This window comes from Pezoporus occidentalis, unplaced genomic scaffold (assembly GCF_034315485.1).
Source record: "Pezoporus occidentalis ecotype Australia unplaced genomic scaffold, CSIRO_AGI_Poc_V1 ctg30, whole genome shotgun sequence".
Taxonomy (NCBI): domain Eukaryota; kingdom Metazoa; phylum Chordata; class Aves; order Psittaciformes; family Psittacidae; genus Pezoporus; species Pezoporus occidentalis.
The window spans coordinates 3182847-3204533 of NW_026914941.1; the positions used below are offsets into that span (position 1 = coordinate 3182847).

At 36.6% G+C, this 21687-nt stretch overlaps 1 protein-coding gene across 8 annotated transcripts in view; it reads right to left on the reverse strand.

Moving 5' to 3' along the window:
* Window positions 1–21687, reverse strand: part of PCDH11X (protocadherin 11 X-linked) — a 491669-nt gene that overhangs the window by 428369 nt on the left and 41613 nt on the right. For 7 of the 8 annotated variants that reach the window (XM_062627447.1, XM_062627444.1, XM_062627446.1 and 4 more), the window contains exon 2: window positions 14185–14768. In XM_062627447.1, the coding sequence (XP_062483431.1) occupies window positions 14185–14724 (540 nt within the window). In that variant the 5' untranslated portion in view covers window positions 14725–14768. Of the gene's footprint in view, window positions 1–14184; window positions 14769–18372; window positions 18491–21687 lie in introns of those variants that run through there. The other variant, XM_062627445.1, reaches the window with a different exon arrangement.

A 21687-nucleotide genomic window follows, 5' to 3' on the forward strand; every position in this document is an offset into this window, starting at 1 on the left:
AACAGCTGCCCAGCAGGAAAAGCCAACCATTGATTCCACAGTAATATGCATATTAACGTATCTCTTTTGTTTTCAGTGATTTCAGAGCCAGGTAGCAAGCAGCACTATAGCATGAGTTTGTATATTTTGATTTATATGATATTGAGTATTTCAGACACAAACCACATCAGAAATTCCTGATCATCACGAAGTAAGTTACTAGCTTAAAACCTTATCTGATGGATAAATTTGTTCCACCCACTAGTATACAAGAAAAACACAAGAACTAGGAGGGGAAAAATATCCACTGTGCATAACTTCAATTAGATGGGGTTTTGTTAGAGGCCGTGAATACCAAAAAGTAATTTTCGTTGCTCCCTAGCTCAGGAAACTCAGTAGCTGGCAGTGTATGCTATGCTGAACTTCAAACTTCAGAAGCTGCTCAAAACAGCTTCTGAAAGACTTCACTATCACTTATAAGAATTCTTCTGACATTATCTGACATTAGAAAAGAAATAAGAAGGTCAGTTTTACCATTTTGTCTAGCCCTATGTTAGATACAATTTTGACGCACACAGAACCCCACACACACACTAAATATTGTGAAAAGTTTCAAGGCCAGAAGTAAAATTTTCAACCAAATACTGAATTATAGTCTCATACATCAAATAATTTAAAAGTTATTATCAAAGCTTATCATTAATATGGAAGCATCTAAATCCCCTGGATTTTAATTCCACAAAGGTAAATTCGCTTCTTAAGGATCCTTGACTATTCTTCCAGTTCCTTAACATAGGAAAGCTTTGGAGAGAACCTTATTCCTTGAGTACTACAAAGCTTTCTGTCGCTGGATAGCAGAATAAATTCTGCTTCTTCCTCTAACCTTTACTTCTTATCTTTGCTCAAGAATTTAGGTATTTCAAATACAAACCAAATTAATTTTATTTCTTGGCCATTCTCAGTATCATTTATATCACTTAGCTGGAAGGAAACTGAGTCACTCATTGCAGCAGAAGTCACTCATTGACAACTATTCTACAGACCAGAAACCAAACCACAAGCCAAATCTCACAGTTCAGTGGCCCTCTAAGAGCACATTACTAAGAGTGCAGAATATATGCATTACAGAAAACACTAAAGCACTAATAATACCAGTTTAGATAGCATTACAAAGCCAGAACAGGATTTCAAGTCAACATACCCTTTTAGAAAATTGCCTAGGCAGCTTGAAAGAAGACACCACTGTTTCCCATACAGCATTGCTCTAAATAGCAAAAAACTTTTATTCAGACTGCTCATTTTGGAGATAACTCCTAAAGTTAGTAGAAAGAATGATGATACAACTCATCTTTTATGGAAGTCATGAACATTGTGAATCGGCATCCTGTCATCAGTATACTGCGGTAGTAGAAGACAGACCATTGGAATGCTTTGTGTCCTTTCTATTTTTTTATTTACACTCTTTGAATAATATTTTTTCCCTTCATTATGATCAAAATGCACACTTTCGCCTCTAGGAGCCCACCCTCACAAGCACCCTTGAAAGCAAAAATCACAACAGAAACAAAATAGACCCTATTGCTGTCCGTTGCTGCTATTGTTTAGTACTTCACAGATTCAACCAGGCTTGGCAGAAGTAACTTCCTGAGACTCTGAAATCAGAGACAGGTTAAAAACGAAAAGACAGAAGTCCAGCTAAGCATCATATGTAAAGGTGCTGCAAAGGTCAAAGTCTAACACAATGTACTTCAATGCAACACAGATGGGAAGCAGTAAAGTTAAATCATTTATGGTCTATTTGTAAGACTGACTTCCCACTTCCAGTATTCACGCTTTCTGTTGGATTTCCATTGACAAAGGTCGATTCACCAATGGAAAATACTAATGTGTAACCAGAATACTGGTTTTGAGGTTACATGGGAAACAGGGATGGGGACCAAAACAGAAGTTATTACTTTGTTTATACCTTTAAATGTGCTACAACAAATAGGTTTGAAAAGTCCCGAGTGGAAATGAGGGTGAAAATTACACGGCAGGGGTTAAAACGAAGAGGGAAAAGTAATCTCAAAGTGAAAAAGACATATAATATCCCATTCTGAAAAGCACTGAGGAAGATCCTGACTCAAAAGAAAAAGGAACGAAAAAGGGAAAAAAAAAGTCAATTTGCTTGATAAAGCACAGAAAAAAACACTACAATTATTTGACTTTGGAACATCAGCAATAATCAAAGCAGAAACACACATCACATTAATAGAGCCAGCAATTATTGCACAATGTGAGAAAAATGTATTTCAATACTGACAGCTGATGACTCAGAATTCACTCCTTTTACCAATGTTTCTTTTTGTTTCTTTAAAATTGTCTGAAATGCTCTTTGCTACATCTCCCAGCTTCAAAAGCTCTACAGGACTTCCGTGTTCAGAGCAATTATATTTCTGGGCTAGAGAATATAAATTACTTTGAAATAAACTTTGGAATGAAAATAACCATACTAATGCACTCAAGTGCCACAACCCATGACTGACATTTGATTTACGTGTATTCCTTGATAGCTAAAAGAATGTCATTTTGGATTTGCCTTTTTCTCCTCCTGAAAAGAAGCAAAATACTACATACAGTGTATTCATAGTAAAAACAACTACAATTACTTGAATCTCTCTCACTAAATTCCAGTATTTGAAAGTTAAAAGTAAAATTAAATTCAGAACACAGTATCATTATAAAAGCCTCTTTGATATTGTGTGCTTTATGAAAAATAAATCCAAACTGCATCTCCTATATGCAAAGCATAGCTTCAAAATTGGAAATCTTCATCCCTTCCAAAAACAGAGGTCATAGAAAAGTGACCTAGACAAAAGAAAAATCTGACAGTTTTATGAATATTATCACTGACATTTTCCTTTTCTTCACTGAACGATTTAAAATATGTTTGTTTGGGTTTTTTTTTGTCCCATACATATGTGAAAAAGCATTATTCATGAATAACTTGGAATTTTTAATAATAATAATCAGAATAACTATAGGATTTGCAGGCAGTCTACTGGAAACCTAATTCAAGGTTTTTCATGATAAGTCATCCAAATTACAAGAAAAATATGTATTCCTTCATCCATTACCATAACTAAAAGAAGAAGAAAAAATATCCTCACAGAATGATTCTGAAACTAGAATTACTTTGGAGCCAAAATTTTTTTTACATTCTATGCAGCAATAATTTGGACACAAAATAATGGTCTTTAAATGTAATACGTTTTACGCTTGGCTGGTGATAGCTCTTGCTACCTTTAGTAATAATGTTCTTTTTTAGTTATAAACGAGTTTAGTCACAAACTTTCTAACTGAGAAAATTACCAAAACAATAAAAACCTGTTGGATACATTGGTGATGATCACAAAACCAAAGGCAGTTTCACTAACGTAGTTCATAAAAAAATGGTCTGAATGTCAGAAGCCTATGTCAGGTCATTCTTTAAAGAATAAAAATAAAAAAAAATAAAATAGGGGCCAAAGAGAAGCATCTTTATTTATAGATCCTGACAGTGAATATATAAAAATAATGTACCAGCACAGTGGCAGCAAACTCTCAGGGTATTTTGAAAAGGCTCCCATCCCTTTCCTCTCTGACATACAAAACACCAAGTCTTTAAAATATTACATATTTTGAGACACTGAACATTATGGGTGCAGTATAATTTGACCTAAGTGCACTGTTAGCAGCCTGCCAGAATAAAAGATGCTCCATATATAAACCTGCTAAATATATGTAAATACATAGCCTAAGCCACAATTGATACTTCTACTGCAGCTGAGAAAATGTTGCAGAAGAGGGAATTTGCTAGCACTGCTCTCACCTATCAGATCCAGGGAAAAATTAACAGCCAGAAACCTGAAGGACTTATTTGATGACTAAGGGGTGGGGACCTGCTCCATGCAAAGCAGTCAGGAGAGATGAACTCGCAACACCACAGGAGCGAGAGAGACAGGGCAATACAATGACTTATCAGAGTCAAGAACAGGCTTTTACACCACTCACTAGACAGCTGCAAGTTCAGTGTGAGTCCTGCTAGATTTGGGAGCAAACAATGGCTCCTTGTTGGAATGACACACAGGTGAGGGAAGTGTAGTAACAACGGCAAACAGGAACATGCAATGAAGTCTGAGGCCCACAAAATTCTTGCAAGTTGTCTGCAAATCATCATCAAGTGGTGAAAGCTGAATCACTTGCTCTTCATCTTTACACTTTTCATTACGCTGTAAGGCATTAAGGGTGTCTCAATACATTAGGAAAGAGCTGTGATGCCTTCCTCTTCACCTGAGTACTTCAGTGGCAAATCTGCAGCTCATCTCTATATGCAGATTTCAAAATTGTTCTTACTTTAAAAATTGTATCTCTGGGTAAAAAACTCATCAGGAGCTGCTTTATATTGATAAAAGCATTTACTCCTCAAAAATGCTAATAAATTTATTTAGTTTCAGTACTGTGAAGGTATTGATTTTCCAAAGGCTGAATTTCAAAGTTAGATTGTCCCGAGGAAAGCTAATGGTAACTGCAAAAATTAAGATGTCCATTTAGAATTCTTTTACTTACATATATTTTTAGATATAGCCCCCAGAAAGAGTGTGAAGTATGTGGAGACAGTGCACATTCTACTTTCCTAACTCGTATTAGTTTTCAGAGTAGAGACATAACATAAGAAACCTCAATGCAACTGTAACAGCAGCATACTCTGTAGTGATATCCTATTAAAACTGTTGTCTTTCTGCTTGCATCTTGTAGAAAGGAGGAAGTAGAGGAAGTCAAATCAAATATAAATAATAGTTTCTTACCCTCTGAAAGCGAGAAAGATTTTATGGCAAGTATAACAAGGAAAAGTTCAAGACTCAAGGCAGCTACTACAGAAATCAAATGAAGCCTTGACAAAGCAACCAGTAAAACTCAATCACAGCTTCAGTTTTAACATGCAGAGATCTTCCCAGAGAATTTCACTGTCTGCCCTCAAAATATTTAGCCAATAATTTCTGCAACTAACTGGTGGGGAAAAAAAAAAAAAGATAAAATCTCATCTTCAATGATTCTTCAGCATTTTTTGAAGTATTATTAACTGTCTACATTCACACGTTCCATAAACCCTCATGTCTTTAATTCTCTTAAGTCAGACTTCAGCTTGTAACACTGATTTGTTTCTTTCCTGCAAGTAGCTCACACAGCTATCTGAAACCAAATAAGCACCCTGAAAAAAAAAACCCATGCTCCAGGTAACCATGACCAGCATCTAAACCTACAGAAAAGGACAAAAAAGAATCTTTAAGTATACTGTGGCTTATGTAAAAGCTTCAAAGACCTTCAGAAAGTTCAGTTAATGAGTGAGCTGACTTTAAAAGTTGTAACACACAAATGACAAAAGGAAAACACTACTTCTGCTATTCATTTTTCATCTGTACACAACTCATATTGCTGACATTAAGTTGGCAACCTGTGAAGTTTTTAAAAGCACTCATATGAGTTAACTGCTTTTGAATGTCACATTAATACTTTTCTATACATTTGCCTCAGAGGTGCATTACATTGCCATGGAATAGTAAACATAGAACGTCATCATTCACATGAGGATACTTCGGTGTCACTGCTTAAGAATACAACACACTTTTTGCAACTTTGCTTGACATTGCATATTTGCAGTTCCAGTATCATGCATACAAGCAAAACAAAGTTGTTTATTGAGATATATGGGGGGTTTGTTACTGCTTTTATTGTGGTTTACTGTTATCAATTGTGTAATTGACCATTTCTTTACATATAAATGAAACTAAAGTTTTAACTTTATGTATTTTGAGAAAAGATTAATTTCCAAGTGTTGTCTACACACTTGGTTTCCAGAGGACTAGTAAACAAATACTTAGTCTACTATGTTCAGAAAACACCACCACATCTGTGTTAACTAGCATACTGATCTGTCTGGACATCAGCAAAAGATAATATTCATATAAAATAGACAAAGTGAAGATCTCCATTTGACAGATTTGTGCCTTCCAGCTTGAGTCTATCAACCTTCCCACACAGAGACATGCTAAGTTATACATTATTGTTTCATGACAGCTAGTGTGAAAATCAGAGCCTTGAATGCAAAAAGATACACCGACTTGTCCCTCACCCTAACTTACTGAACTTACCATGCCTAGAAGCAAGACTTTCCTCTAGTCTTCAGTCAATCCCCCAAAGCAATGTCAGGATAACGGGACCTGACAGTTTTTACAGTAATAATGCCATAAACCACCCTAAAGGAGCCTTGTATCAACAGCAAGAAGCAATTACCTTGACTCTTGACTCACTACCACCAGTCAGTAGTAGAGTTTTATCTACTTAGAGACACTAACTCACAGATGTAAGAATGCAAATCAGATATTTTTCCTTTAAAAAGTAGCTGCAGTGACTTTTTCAAAACACAGCTCACAGATGCCCACTTATCTGTGCAGGTCTCTCTAAACAAATTACTACTGAGCAGTATTTTAATTCTAGTACAAAACAATCACACAAGGAGCATATACTTTGATATTTTGTAAAGTAAAAAACGGGGGCGAATGGGAGTGGCTTTTTAAGAAGGTGCATGCTAAACTACATCATCAAATAATGGAAATAGTCTTATGCTAAGATGATGTGAAGAAGATTTTTGAGGTAAGAGAGCTATATAAAGGAAACAGGATTCGGGTTGAGTATTTTTAATTCCTTATGTTCCTGAAGTCAAAAATTGTTAAGTGAGAAGAAAATATATTTCACTAGATGTCCAAGGATAATGTCAAATGTGAGGGATAAGAATTCTACCTACAAATACTGATAGTTTCTGCCTCAGTCCACCTTTCAAGTTTTTCTGTAATTATTAATAGAAACTAAGATCAAAATGAAAGTTATTTGTCCCTTTACTATATCTGCAGGTGAGCTTTTCAAGATTTTAGGATGTCTCTTAGCATTCATAAGTATTCCTCAAGTTTCTGTATCTCATTTTTGGCTTATTTCAGGTCATACCATAGTTTCCATAACCCCAAAACTACCTGACCTAGACAAGAGAAATGGTAGTAGGGAGACAATTACTTTTCACCTAAATTGAAAGCTGGATTAACTCCCTATTCCACTCTATTTGAACTATTCCTTATTACTTCAATGTATCTTCCATGTCATAAGGAAACTGATAATGAGAAAATTCGGCACTTCTTTGATATTAGAATTTATTTAACATTAAGAACTTTTACGATGTGCAATACTAACAGATTTTTCCCTCCCTTCTCTCAAGGACAACATAAGGAGTTACCTAAATATATCCTGTCCTAAGTCATGAGAACTGTTCATTAAAATATTAACTTCTGAAAATATATTTACTTCTACAGAATTAAATTCTAGAGTAAATGACACTTACTTATGAATTTAACTCCAATACTGCGGCATCCAAGTTATTACTTAACCTGAAACCAACTGACCTCAGGTTTCTGGAACAAAAGGATTCTTCCACCGGTCAGAGTTTTAAAGAGTCAGCATCTGAAGCTCTACATAACAGTACTAAGGACAACATTAACTAAATCACATAATCAGTGGGAAGTGTTGTGTAAATAGTTTTAGACTCTGTGAGGCTCAATCTTTCAAATATTTGAGACTTTTTACTAATACCTGAACTACAGCTGGAGACTAAGTTTTAAATGCCCTGTTGTGTAGCACATTACTACCTCATGAGAGAATAAAAAAGCCCCTAAATTACTGGAAAGGTAGGTGCATCAAGATTTAACAGAAATCTGCAATGGGACTTCAACATCTACAATCCTATATTCAGGGAAATAAGTTTTACGAACAGCATCCGTTTGTGAAGTTGGCCATCTCAGTAAGTGGTATTTGTACATCTTCACAGCACTGCTGAAATTCTTGACACTTCAGATAGTAATTATCCACACCTTGGTGGAAAAGACAAAGAGAGAGAACCACTCATGAAAAAACTGAAGCTATGTTAAAACATAAAAAAAAGAAATACATTGATCTTGTAGTAGTAACAGAGAAAGGAAAAGATGTTTCAGTGCTGACCTAATCCCCACTGCCACTGTGGGCTTGGGGGGGAGCACTCAGCATCATTCAAAAGACAGCCTGTCTGTCCTAGAAAACCTCTCTCTTCTAAAGGGCAGCTAAAAGTTACCTTAGAAAGGCAACATGTCCAACTCTCCATATTTATTAAATTACAAGCACTAGAGGGTGACCTTAGAGCTTGACTGGAGTACAACTCCAGAGGAAAAAAAAATCCTAAATCTATTTTTGAACTCCCTAAATCTATTATGTTGCCCATCTACGCTGGCACATGAAATGGGAAAGAAGATACAGTACTGTTCCACAAATTTGTGAAGTATAATCCATATAAGCCATTACAATGAAGATGGAAGTTAACCTGTCCCACAAAGTTATGCTGAATTAAATCCCAATGCTAATTCAATTAAAGGACTGTGATGTAAGAGAGACAAGCCGTTCCCCCATTCAAGCAAACACTCAAAATCTCTTTCTAAGCTACGTGTCCATGGGAGGAAAAGCAAAATAAACCCCAACACTCAAATGTTTTTTTAACATGCATCTTATGCTCACCTTGTATGTACATTACTGTTGTCTTATCAAGAAGTCAAGAAATTTCCTACCTGAATCAGAGTATATACAAGTCAGTAAAATTAAAATTCCTGGGATCTTGACCACCCATCTTTTATAATTCAGCCATATGTCCCTTACACAGTTAACATAAAGAGTTGCTAATAAAAATTAAAAAGCGCAAGAATATTTTGCTACTAGTAGGCTCCCACAAATTCACAAAGTTATTTTTGATAACAGCAGAATGATGAAGTTGGAATTTACCTCATCTTATTTGTGTCTAATTGCAATATTCAGTGAGACCTGACAATATTAATAAGTGTCTCTTTAGATGTAGAAAAAGCTCTGCCTTGTCAGTTCTTTTCACAGAGGGCAGATGTTGATAACAACAACCCCAGGCTTCTTGTGGCCTACTTAAAGGGCCAGTATACCACTTCATTGTCCTCCCATGTTGCTGAAGCCTAGACTGACAAATTACCCACAGTAATTTCAGTATGACTGACTGCGCGATGCTCCCCCATTCAAACATGGTATGAGAGTAAAAGTGAGGGTGGATGCTTCATCTTCCATTTAAAGGCATGAAAGCATAAAAAGAGGACAGAAGATATGAAGTTCAAGCAGCTGATCCTTGGGACAGTGAAAATGATCTGGCATCACCTGCATTAAGAAAACAGCTCTGTGTCTCTGTGCACTGAGTCTGCACAGACATTAACCATGCTTTCTTCCTTTCTATGTACTGAACCCCTCAGTATTGATGCAACATTAAAACACAAACAGGTCATAGAAAACCTTGTTTTCCTCCTCCACTGTTAGTGGTTTTGACTACAATATTTGTGCCACTTTACAATATTATTATCAACAACAATTTCACTACTCTTTCTCATTCAGATTTAACTACAAATCTAGTCTCACTCTACAATTTTGATTTAACTACCTTCCTAGCTTTCATTTTACGTGAAATATATTTCCTTCCATTCTTGATTTTCACAAATAGTTCTATTAGTTACTTGATCCAGAATTATCATGAGGATCAGAAATAAACTATTTGCAGAAGCAGGCTTGAAATATGATGACTTGTGATCCCCATCTTCCATGGGTCATGGAATTGATAGACTGTACCAAAAAGAAGGGGAAAGCTTCTACTGAAACACATCGCAAGTGATGATCTAGATTAGCAAGAGATAACTCTCTTCCTCAGAGGCAAGACTGATGTGTTGCGAGACTGAGTAAGAATCTATTTTGTCAGATTACAGAGGTATAAAGTGACAGCTACAAAAAGATTATTATATTATTCTAGAAGGAATGCACCAAGTGCTTCTTCTAAGTAAATACAAGAAAATTACTGTAATAGGTAATAGAACAGTAAAACCAATCTAATTTCCCCCCAAACTGCAACAAATTCAAGCAATAACCTCGTAGTACACAGGATAAGCTCACAGAAGAAACTGCTCTGCTCCTGTAAGCATAGAGTTCTGCTTTCACTCAAGTTGACTGCTAATTGGGTACTGTTGCACCTATGCAACATCTTCTGTATATGCTATACCTTGTTGTCAAGCAACTCTAAGTAACCCGTAAAAAGAATATACATGAAATCTTTTGGAAATATGCATGTAACTCCCCATTACAGTGCTCTGACCTGGAATTCTATTCAAAACCTGCTCTGAGACAGCTACTCCTTTTCATATCTAAGAGACCAAAGAGATGCTTCATGTGAAAATCTTCACAGTCAAACCAGAACTTACAAGTCTCACAGGCCTCTCAGTGCATTAATGAAGTTATACTAATTATTAGCTTGCCTTGAAGTCAAATGTAAGTGCACTGAGTGTGATTAACAACAGTATTTTTAACAATGTGGTGGTATTGTCAGACACAAATGGCCATTTTACGTCAACATGTAAGCAACATGAACACCTTGAAGAGGTGAACAAAGACCTGCAGGCTTAGCTACCTACCAGGGTTAAATCAGAGCATTAGTATTTGTAGATATCTATGATAACACTGCTTTCCTTATAACTTGTCTTCCACGTAACTTGCAACTAAGTCTCATGAGAAGAAATACATATATTAGATAAAACTGTAGTCTTTTTAGAGTTCATGCATTTCAAACAGCGTATATTTGAATCACAGACAACTGGAAAGTTCTAAAGTTGCAGCACCACGAACCAGTTACAAATAAATAAGTTAATTTCCACTGAGGTGCATTTTCAGAAAATGAAAGCAAACAAAAAGTACCTGGATGCTGATTTGTGTGGTAATTAGAAGCTCTCTCTTTCAGTAAAAGAAGTCAAATCCCATATTAGGAAACTTCCAAATAATACTGAACCAAAACACAGTAATACCTTTTTTTACAACATTTTGCTTTGTTTTTTTTTCTATTTGAAAAAGATTTGTAGAAAGAGACAGGGGATTAGAGTTAATATGGAAGTCTGTCATGTAGTTAAAAGTCTTTATTATTATCTACTTTGCAAGTGAAACTGAACACAACTATTGTATGCAACCTTTTCTGATACTTTGAGAGAGGCAGTAAGGTAAGTGTAACAAAGTGGGGAAATACTGTAGAACACATGAATATTACCTTCCCAACGAGATACAGAGTTGCTGAAAATGTGTGAAAAACCTATGTTCAGCTGAGCCTGTAGTGAGTTTATTCTTTCTTATAAATATAGCAAAAAAAATCTCTTCATCTTCTGACAAAATAGTTCTGGCTTCACACAGACGATAAGCACATTTTATATTTCACTTTATAAAAAAAGTTTATCTAACTGAAGAACTCTCCATTGCACAGCTTCTCAATTTGCTGTTACTGTCTCTAAAATATAGAGCAGCACGTTCTCCTCTGTTGCTGCACACATGCTAAAACATCAGCCTTTGTGCTTCTACAAAGTGACTTCCACATCTCATCTCCCACTCCTCTGCCATCCTTCAAGGATGCTGCCCTGCCCATCATCTTATCTGGTCCTTCCCAAAATTCCCCACAACACTGTTGTATCAGCCATGCTAGACTCATCCTGTCCAGAAGGCGTAACAGTTTTGTGTGCTGCAGTTTCCCCACTTTTCTATCTGCTGGTTATAAAAGGAAGGAAAAGGTCAACACATATCAGAAGCCAGAAGACATTAGTATCTTCAGAGTATACCCTAAAAAAATAGCACAGGATAATGCCCAAGAGCAGCACCTGGGGAGAAAAGACAAGCAATACAATTCTCGTGTGCCTATCATCATTCCTCTTAGTTTCAGTATTACCCAGGAAAGAATTCTCAGGCATCACCACTCTTCCCATCCTTTTTCATCTCCCTATCCTTCCCCAGTGATGGACAGGCCTTTATACATGCTACGTTCCCTGCCTGCTCACCAGAATTTAGAACTTCTCTCTCCCTCTCCTTGTATTATCACTTTTGGTATTAACATTGTAAAAACTACCAATGGTATAACAACTGGACATTACGATTCCAAGCAGTGTTTAGCCATCATAGACTGCTTCTTGGTTTTACAAATACTTTCCAAAGCATGCGAAATTGCTGGCTTATTTAAAGGCAGTAGATCCATAACTCAAAAAGTAGCTGACCAACAGGCATGCAAGAGAAGGATGTGATTAATTCATTTAGAAGAACTGTCTGTAGGGCTGTGACTTTACATGTTATTTTTGTTGCAGCACACCTAGCACAAGGACTCAGAAGTTCCAGTCATACCAGAGGGTGTTCATCCCATCACCTTTCCTTCCCTTACACGGCAAAAGCAGTTTTTCAAAGACACTTGAATAAACATTCAACTGTGTTTCTTATTTCTTTCTTTTCCCCTAATTCAAATATCAATTTTATTTTTTAAAGTTATTTGACCATCTCTTGGTGAAAGCTGGTGCTCTGGCACATCATCTCATCTCACATGAGATCCTCAGACAAGGCCTTACACCCCACACCACTTCTGGTACAGAGCTGTAGCTTGCATTTTACATGTGCTCCCACTGGTGCAATACAAATATGCTATCATTCTGCTGATCTGTTACATTCTGCTTCTGAACACACAGTCCAAAAATAAACCCACTGCTATCGCGGTGAGCTGAAAACTGTTGCTCACTGAATCCCAGGGACTCCATATTTTGCTGGGGTTTTTTGATTTTTCCCTAGAATAACAGCACATTTCTCTCATGTATTAACTAACATATCTCTTTCAGACCATGTATCATTTTGCCACATTTTGCCTGTAGCCCTACCTTTTTTATTATTTTCCACCCCTACTGTTATTTAATATGCTGTTTTTCATTCCCATATTCTCAATTAAATAAGGAAGACTGCCTCCTACTGGGAGCTTCTGGTTAGTTACCTAACAAAAACAAAAATCAAACCACCACAACACACACTGCCTGCACTAAGTACACCCTAGAAATTAAAGCATTAAAGATCTTACTAAAAGCCCTCAAAATTTATAGTAAACTCTTGAAAAGTTTTAATTGCTCGACTACCCTGCAAGCAGAAAGATGGATGTGGGGATTTATTTTTTTTTTTTAGAGCTAACCAGAACTGCCCCATGGGATGCAGTTTACTGGAAGAGACTTTTATGTCTTTGTCACTAGTTAGAATCCACAATGTCACAACTATTTCAGGTTGTAAGCAATTTAAAAGAGGTAACATAAGGCAGTGCCTTATTTTTATTAAATTGATAGTAAGTACTGATATCAGTGAATAGTAGCTGTCAAGTCAATCAAGCAATATATTGTCCTGTAGTCTATATTCTTCCAGTCAGTAACAAGGGTGTCAAATTGGTAGCTGAGCAGCCAAACCACCCAATAGTTCCCAATTTCAAACCAAGGAAGCGAAGATTTCAGCTTCCCACGTAATAACCCAGCATTTTCAGGGTAAGTTCCTTTCTTGTTCTAAACTCTCTACTTGTGTAAACTCAAAAGAAAGTAATCTTTATTTAGCAATCACACACTCTTACATACCTCAGGTTCACACATTACTCTTTTGTTCCCTAATTGCAGTTCTCCTGTTATTTGCTAGGAAGGGTAAAAGAAGCAAGAATATGAAAGACCTGCTCTTGCAAGGCCATTGGCGCTGCTATCCTTGTATTCATGTGTATCTTGGACTTCCTCCAGACCAGATATTTTGCCTACCCAAACATTACAAAGCTGTTTAGACACATGGACTCTATTTCATTCTGGAATGGCTCATCAGTACACAGATGAGCATCACATCTCATATGCTTCTGCGCTAAGTTCTACTGCTCAAATCCTGAAGTCATGGAAGAAGGAAACACAAACAATGCAAAATGTTGCCACACTTGCCACTGCCATGTTGTGGCAATAAGAACACATTTTTAATGGTCTAAGATGACTGTTAGCCCAAGCTCACAAACACTCTGAATGCTGGTGGAGAGTTCATGCATGTTTCAGGGTACTGTTACACAGACAGAGACACTTTCCCACTAATGAAGATATGACGCCCTAGAATGGATTCAAGGGTATAGATTAACACTTTGAGACATGCACCTGCAGCGTACCACTAATGCGGTAGACAGCTTTGTGTTTCTAGTGGTTCATGAGACTTGCAACATTTCTGGGAAGGCAGTAATGCAGAAAGTAACATACAAGAATGGAAGAAACCTACCTTAAGTAATTCATAATGTTGAATACCATTCACACCGATATCAGGGTCGATGGCAGATGGGACAGAATAGCGAGAATTAATTGCTGTGTTTTCAGGGATAGAGATGTTAATAACTGTTGAGGGAAAGAGAGGGGCATTGTCATTTATATCCTCTATTAGGAATCTGATCTTAACCAGTCTGAAGACTTCATCAGGCAAAACAGCAACCTCCACCTCGTAAAAACAGCGATTCTCACTAAAGATGCCAGAGCACAGCTTCTCTCGGTCTATGCGGTTTGCAGCTGTGAAAATCTCACCGGTGTTCTCCTCCACCCGTACCAATGGCACATCCCCAGTCTTATACACAAGCTTGAACTGCAGGGGTGAAGACAGGGGCACATCTGGGTCCAGCGTTAGGTTAAGATCCTTGAGCAAATTGCCAATGAGGACATTTTCAGGCAGTTCTTCCCGCACGGTATAATTCTTCTCCTGTGCGCCAGATTGCAATACAATACAGGCTAATAAGACGGCCAAGAGGTAGGTTCCAGACAGCAAGTCCATCTCCAGAATGACTAATGAGTATTCGTGCAGAATACCAAGAGCAGCTGGAAAAAGGAATAGAAAGAAAAATTGTTTAAAATTTATGGAATATTGTGTTCAAGTGATGGAGGCATGAAAGCAGTACTTCCCCAACAGCAAATAACCTGACCTGTTTGAAACCCTATTAGTAAAGTAATATTTAACAACCATTCTTAATATGTATAAAATTTCTTGCATTTTTTTACTTAAAACTGTTTAAGAAGAATATCAGAACTGGATCACACTGAATGCACAACGAAATAGAAAAAAATCCTATTTCTAGCATGACGCTTTCTTTGCTTTGCACCTTAAGAAAACCTCTTCCTTTATGACATCTGCCACGTGGTCTTCAATTTTTTGTTTCCAAAGAAAAAAGTAGGTAAGAAGTTTGCAAACAACCATCTGCTGAAAACCCAATCTTTTTATACCTCATGCTCAGAGACAGAAAACCAAAAAACACTTTCACCCAAGTACTGCACCGACAAAATTATGTAATGTTTGTTAACAACAAAGAAATACGGCTATTTTTAATACAGGAACTTAAAATGACAAGGAAAAAAGTTATCTAGACGGAGTCTGGTGAACTTTAGCTGACAACGGGTGGAAAACCTAACACAGGGACACTAATCCTGCAGTCCCTTTCTTTCAGATGACAAGATCCCATTCGATCTTTGGAAGTAAACATAAATACTAGTGCTCAATTTACTGAAATTTGGATTTTGTGCACAAATTCCAGAACAAAAGGAGAACAATAAAACACTGAAGTCTTTGATGTAGAACTGAAAGATTTTTTTCCCAGCAGGAAGTGTAAACTTGTAACTCTTGTTCCCCCACTGCCCACCATATTGACAATCTCTACCTGGAAACTTGTCATTAATTTCCAAAACAAAAGATTTCCTTCCTTCCAATTGCGTGTGTGTGTGTGTCAGGTGGAGGAAGGGGAAGAGGAAACAGACTGCAGCAGTTATTTCCCAAAGTACTCTGAGATCAGAGATACCTCTGAAGTGAGATACGCATTTGTTCTGGCCTGAAGAAAATTTTGTACTTTTCAACCTAATTTCTGAATCACAGTATATTTTTCTCTCAAGATAGTTAACAATCTCAAGAATCACAGAGTCAGCTAGGGTGGAACAGAACTTTAAGATCAAGTCCAACTGCTCACCAGCACTGCCAAATCCACTACTAAACCATGTCACCAAGGGCCTCATCTACAGGGGTTTTGAGCACATCTAGGAACAATGATTCCACCACTGCCTTGGGCAGCCTGTTCCAGTGCCTGACTATGCTCTCATTGAAGAAACTTTTCCCAATATTCAACCTAAACCTTCCCTGTCACAGCTTGTGGCCGTTACCTCTTGTTCTGTCACTTGTTAACTTGTTACTTGGGAGAAGTGACCAGCCAAGAAAGAAAAAAGTAGAAAGAAAAATAAGTAGACTGAGATGACTTAGAGGTACATACATCCATCTATGTAACTATAGCCTTCAGGTGAAAAATTTTTGAGAAAAAACACACTATTGAACTCCATGTATAGAAAATGCTGCCTTGCCTAATCTTTACATAATTCTGCCTTTCCAGGATTTCAGATAATCCAGGATATCATTACTGCAAGGTAGATGTTCAAGAGTTGCACCACAAATTCATTTTTTAGTTAATGAAATTTTAGCTGCTACCAGTTTAGCATCTGCTTCAAATCCACGTTCTCTTCATTGTGCAGGTAAAACTGTAATTCTTTGCCTGTCTTTTCCGATTTTATTCTCCCTGTCATAGCATAGATTGATTTACTCCTGCAGATCAAGTTGCAGTGGTTGAAGAAATCACTGAAGCCAGTAATTATCCTCACCTGTTAGTTACTGCCTTTCAGCACTACTATTTTCAGGGCAATTTAAATTAAATCATTTGACTTTGCAGTGAAACACATTAGGAACAATTAATGTTGCTATTCCATTTAAACTCTGCAACCTGTTTTTGATTGGGAATAAGTAACAGATAAAGAACAATCCAAATAGATCTGCAAAGGTATATCTTTCCACATCAGCATGATTTAACTGTAAAGCATTTTCTGGTTTTATGATTATACAAAAGGAACAACATGAAATAAAAATCCAATCCTGCAAGTCTTCACTTATGAAAAAAGGTATTGCTCACTGGAGTAGTTCAATTAACCTGAATGAGACTGCTGACATGGGTGAGAAAGGAATATGCAGTTTATGTGGCAAAGTTACTGCATTACGTGCAGTATTTCAGTAATTCATTGACTTATTTGCAGTACTTTAGTAATTCAATATAAGGCACAATACAACACTATACAGACACTCAGAAGTGAAGAAAGAGTGTACTATAAACACATTTTATAAATACATTATACTAACCTCTTAACACGTAAATAAGGAAGTCACAAGCAGATAATGATTATCATTAAAAAACATGGTGAAATTGTACAAATATATTGACTATGCCTACAAGGATGCTGAGGAGGGACTCTTCATTAGGGTCCACAGTGACAGGGCCAATGGTAATGGGTTTAATCTTAAACTGTGGAAGTTCAGGTTAGATGTAAGGAAGAGGCTCTTTACTGTGACGGTGGTGAGGTACTGGAACAAGTTGCCCAAGGAAGCTGTGAACACTCCATCCTTGTCAGTGCTCAAGGCCAGGTTGAATGGAGCCTTGGGTGACATGGGTTAGTGTGTGGTGTCCCTGTCCACCGCAGGGCACTTGGAACTGGATGATCTTACGGTCCTTTCCAACCCTAACTATTCTATGATCCTTTATTAAATGCTGTATTTCTGTAAATACATCTTCAGCAATTGTCACTCCACCAAAGCGCCCCTGTACACAGAACCTGCAGAAAGCAAAGTACCTCTTTGTATCCACTATTATTAGAACAAATGTTTACGCTGTTTCCATGCAAAACACCAATAATAATGAAGAGTTCATATTTCTACATTCCCCTCAAAATAAGAGTTTCAGAATGCTAGCATGTTCCACGTATACTGGAACACACTGTTATGTCACTTTTTCATCTCTAGTGTAAGGCTTTTGATTACTAATCAGGTTATTAGTGCTATACTGCTTCTCTCTAGTTCTCTCAGTCACACAAATATTTATTTTACCTATCAAGTTTTACAAAGCGATTTGAGAATTAGTATAGAAATCAAACAGTCAAAAGAGTTCATGACAAACTCTTCCGAATCAGTTCTGAAAGTTGTGATAGTACCTGTAGATTATTTATATTACAAATAACTTCAAAGAATTCCTATACCCCATTTTAACTGCAGTGGAGTTTCTAAAGATTATAAAATAACAGCAGCAGGACTCTTAGGAGGTTTCTCAGGGAAAGTGCAGGGTGAAACTTCTTAGCATTACATTACTATGCATATTTTTATTTCTTTCTTACATGAAAAATGTTTGAACCAATCTATTAAAACTTTTTGAGTAATACTAAATACATTAAAACGTAGAAATAATAGAACACCATGTCAGATAAATACTAACATGATGACTTTCTATAAAGTCTTTTACTGCCATAGATTTGCCTGAACTACAAAAGTGTATAGACATAAAATAGGTAGTGTTACAAGTTTTAACAGAAAACTGGTCTCAAAGTAGAAAAAGAAACTACAATGACTTACAACGCTTAAACTTCTGTAGAATCCACTACTTTAAAATGATCTTTACTTGACTTTCTCAACCATCCTCGGAACAGTTTTGAACCTCTAAAACCTAATCTAGACATTTAAGGAGGGGAAAAAGAAAACAAAAAACACAAAACACCCAACAGAATTCAAGTTTTCTGCTTACATACACAGTGGAATACATTACCCCATGGGGAAAGTGTTGTTTTGAAAGCAAACTATTCATATAGTCATCACTGTATGTTGCCTGTCACTTGTGGCCATAGCACAGGAATACTATGGCAACAGCAATATAAAGAGCATGAGGTCCTTTCTCTCAACAAAACATTATCACTAAAGATACCTACAAAAATCAAAGTATTTCTAATGACATACACTATTTTTGTGTGTCATATGTCTTATGTCATAGATACACATAACAAAACAGGAAAGCAATATAAACACAAGCTCCAAATCAAAAGGCAAGGCAAACAGAAAATGGAAATGGCAGTCAGACAAAAGTGTACATTAACAGAAATTGTCAGGAGAGCATGTGAATGGTAACAGATGGTGGTACAAGTTAGAGATTAACTCAGACAAAATAAAAATACAAGAAGGAAAAAAGAATGGAACTGGGTAGAAAGGCAGTCACAGCAAAGTGTGGAAACAGGCTTTCTTGATGACTGGGGTGGAGTTAAAAAAGTATAACAGGCTGAAGAGAGTAGTCTAACTCTAAGGGCCTCTAATCAGCTCCAGCACTAACACTTTGAAGGCAATAAAAAAATAAGAAGAATAAACAAAATCGTTTAACAGAACGTAACATGAATCTTGCCAAGCCATTTTCCCAGCTTTCAAAAGAACGCTTTGACACCTGTACTGCTGACTTCAGTAACTAGTCAGACAAATGGTCCAGATGGACGGGATGGAGAGTAGGAGCGGAAAAAACTTGACATTTGCTCCCTTTTGTCTTTCTATGAACTTAAATGTACCTGCTCTTCTGTCCAATATACTAAATATTAATGGCACAGTTTAAATATTAGCATTGTTTGTTATTATCTTCATTTAGCAACTGTCAAATCATACCTTGAACAGTAGACAGAGTATTAACATTTTAACTACTTAATGGAGTATGATGCGAAGAATCTAAATCTGTTCTTTACACACAAGGCTCTATTTGGTCCCACCTGAGTCAGAATTCCTGTAGCTTATTACAAGACTCAACTGCTATTTCTTACTTAAAAGGATCACAGAAAAGCAGTACGTGTGGTAAAGAGTTCAGGTACTCACTCCAGAAGAAAAAGCACTATTTCTTGATACCAGGGTTCATCAACAGTAAGAATGAGTTAACACATACCTTGTTTCATTTAAGGAAGTGGCTCATTTTGATGGTGGTTAAGTTTTGATCAAAAAGGCAGAGGCTTAGAAACATACAGAACTGCTGCCTGACAAGGTTTCCCTTGCTCACCCACCCCTCTTTTTGAGGTCAGGCACAAATGATAACAACAAACCTGAACTCATTTTCACACTCCATAATGTTTCAAGCATAAGTTATTTTGCAGCCATAAGTATTTATCCACAGTATCCATTCCCTAACATGGTATATTTTATGATCATATCCGAAGACCTACCTCAAAGAGAAACAGACAATTTGCTATACTATCAAGGCTTTCAAATTTGCTCCCTCAAATGATTTTACTCTAAATCTACTAAGGGGCTGATTTATTCTTTGATTTATTTTTTATTAGCATGATGGTACTGACTTCAATGAGGTTTCTTTAATTTGATTTTTTTTTCCAGTGAAGAACAAAATGAAACTGGAAACTTATCACGAGGACAAAACATCACTCCACATCCATTTAAGTCCACAAAAGAATAAAGTAAGTGTGAGTCACAACTTGCTTACAGTTGCATGCTCTCCTGATTCAGAGTCTTTGCTTCTTTAGAGAATTTTTATAGTTGGTTATTTTTTTATTTTCCATCACTTGAGGAAATAAAAAGTTAATGACCAAAAGGCAGATTCTTGCAGCCACAGGAAGCAGCAGCCGAAGTGTGAGAAACAAGCAAATGGTAAATTCTTACTGAAACATAATACCGTGTTCCTGATATTAATCCGCAAATACCAGGCGGAATGTTCATTAAAACTCGTATCAAGACGCTGGAAACAGTGAACAGAACTATAAATACACAACAGGCAATGAGCATTCTGAATGGACAAATTGAACTCAATCACATTGATGCATGGCATAAAGGGTAATTTCTTTTAATTGTTTTAAATGAATCCTTATGAAGCTGATGTCTCATTTTTACTAAAATAGTATGCACAGCCCAGTTTGGAAAATGCATCTAGCAACTACTCAGCAAATATTTTAAAAATATCTAGTAACTTATTCCAGAAAACTGTGAGAATATGGAACAAATTTACTAACATATCAGTAACACTAGAAAACAGCCCTGCTGTTAGTAGTCAAAGAGGTCTGCACTAGAGATGCATAGAAAGCTAAAGGCTGAGAACAGAAATCTTGGAAAAGAGGTGAAGATCTCCCCCTGAAAAGCATGGCTATTCCCATTTTCTTAGAAAGAAATACTGGGATACCTCAGAAACAAAACAAGCAAATGAAACAAACAACAAACCCTCCATAAAGCTACTTAAATTTACAACTCCAAAGCTAATGCAACAATGCTCTACACATTCAAATATATATTTACTACAATTCAATCACTGACTTTCAAAAGCACTATGAAAGAGTCAAGTTATTAATGGTATGATTCATAATGTCATTCTCTTACCATTTCATTTGTGTGTTTGCACATGTGAATATATTTTACAAATCAAGTGAGAATTGCTCTAGTTTTGGTCCCTGAAAATCTGTTCATGCCTCAAATCTAAAAATTAAATCTCTGCTAAAGCAAACAAAAGAAAAGTCAGCCATGAACCTTGCAGGAGAACACATTATCGCAGTAAGAAATTATGTGAAATCACATATGTGAACTTTGGATGTATTTCAACTTAAAACATATTTATTTATTTATTTAAAAAGTAAAGCTCATGTAAATCTGATCTGAGTCAGTTGGGTCAAATCCTTTCAAATGGCAATTGCCAGGATTACCCGTTTCATACATAATGCATTTTACTTTACTGCCTCACTGCTGGTTAATAGCTTTCATTATTGAATAATACAAAAATACATTTCATAGTGTCCAGTAAACAATTCAAGTATTTGTGAATTAGGATAGGAATACTGTCCACAGCTGAATGATGCTGTCTATTACTAAATACAACTCTGACTAGAGTCCAGTCATAAGCATAACATCCTACAGCAGCAGAAATCAGCT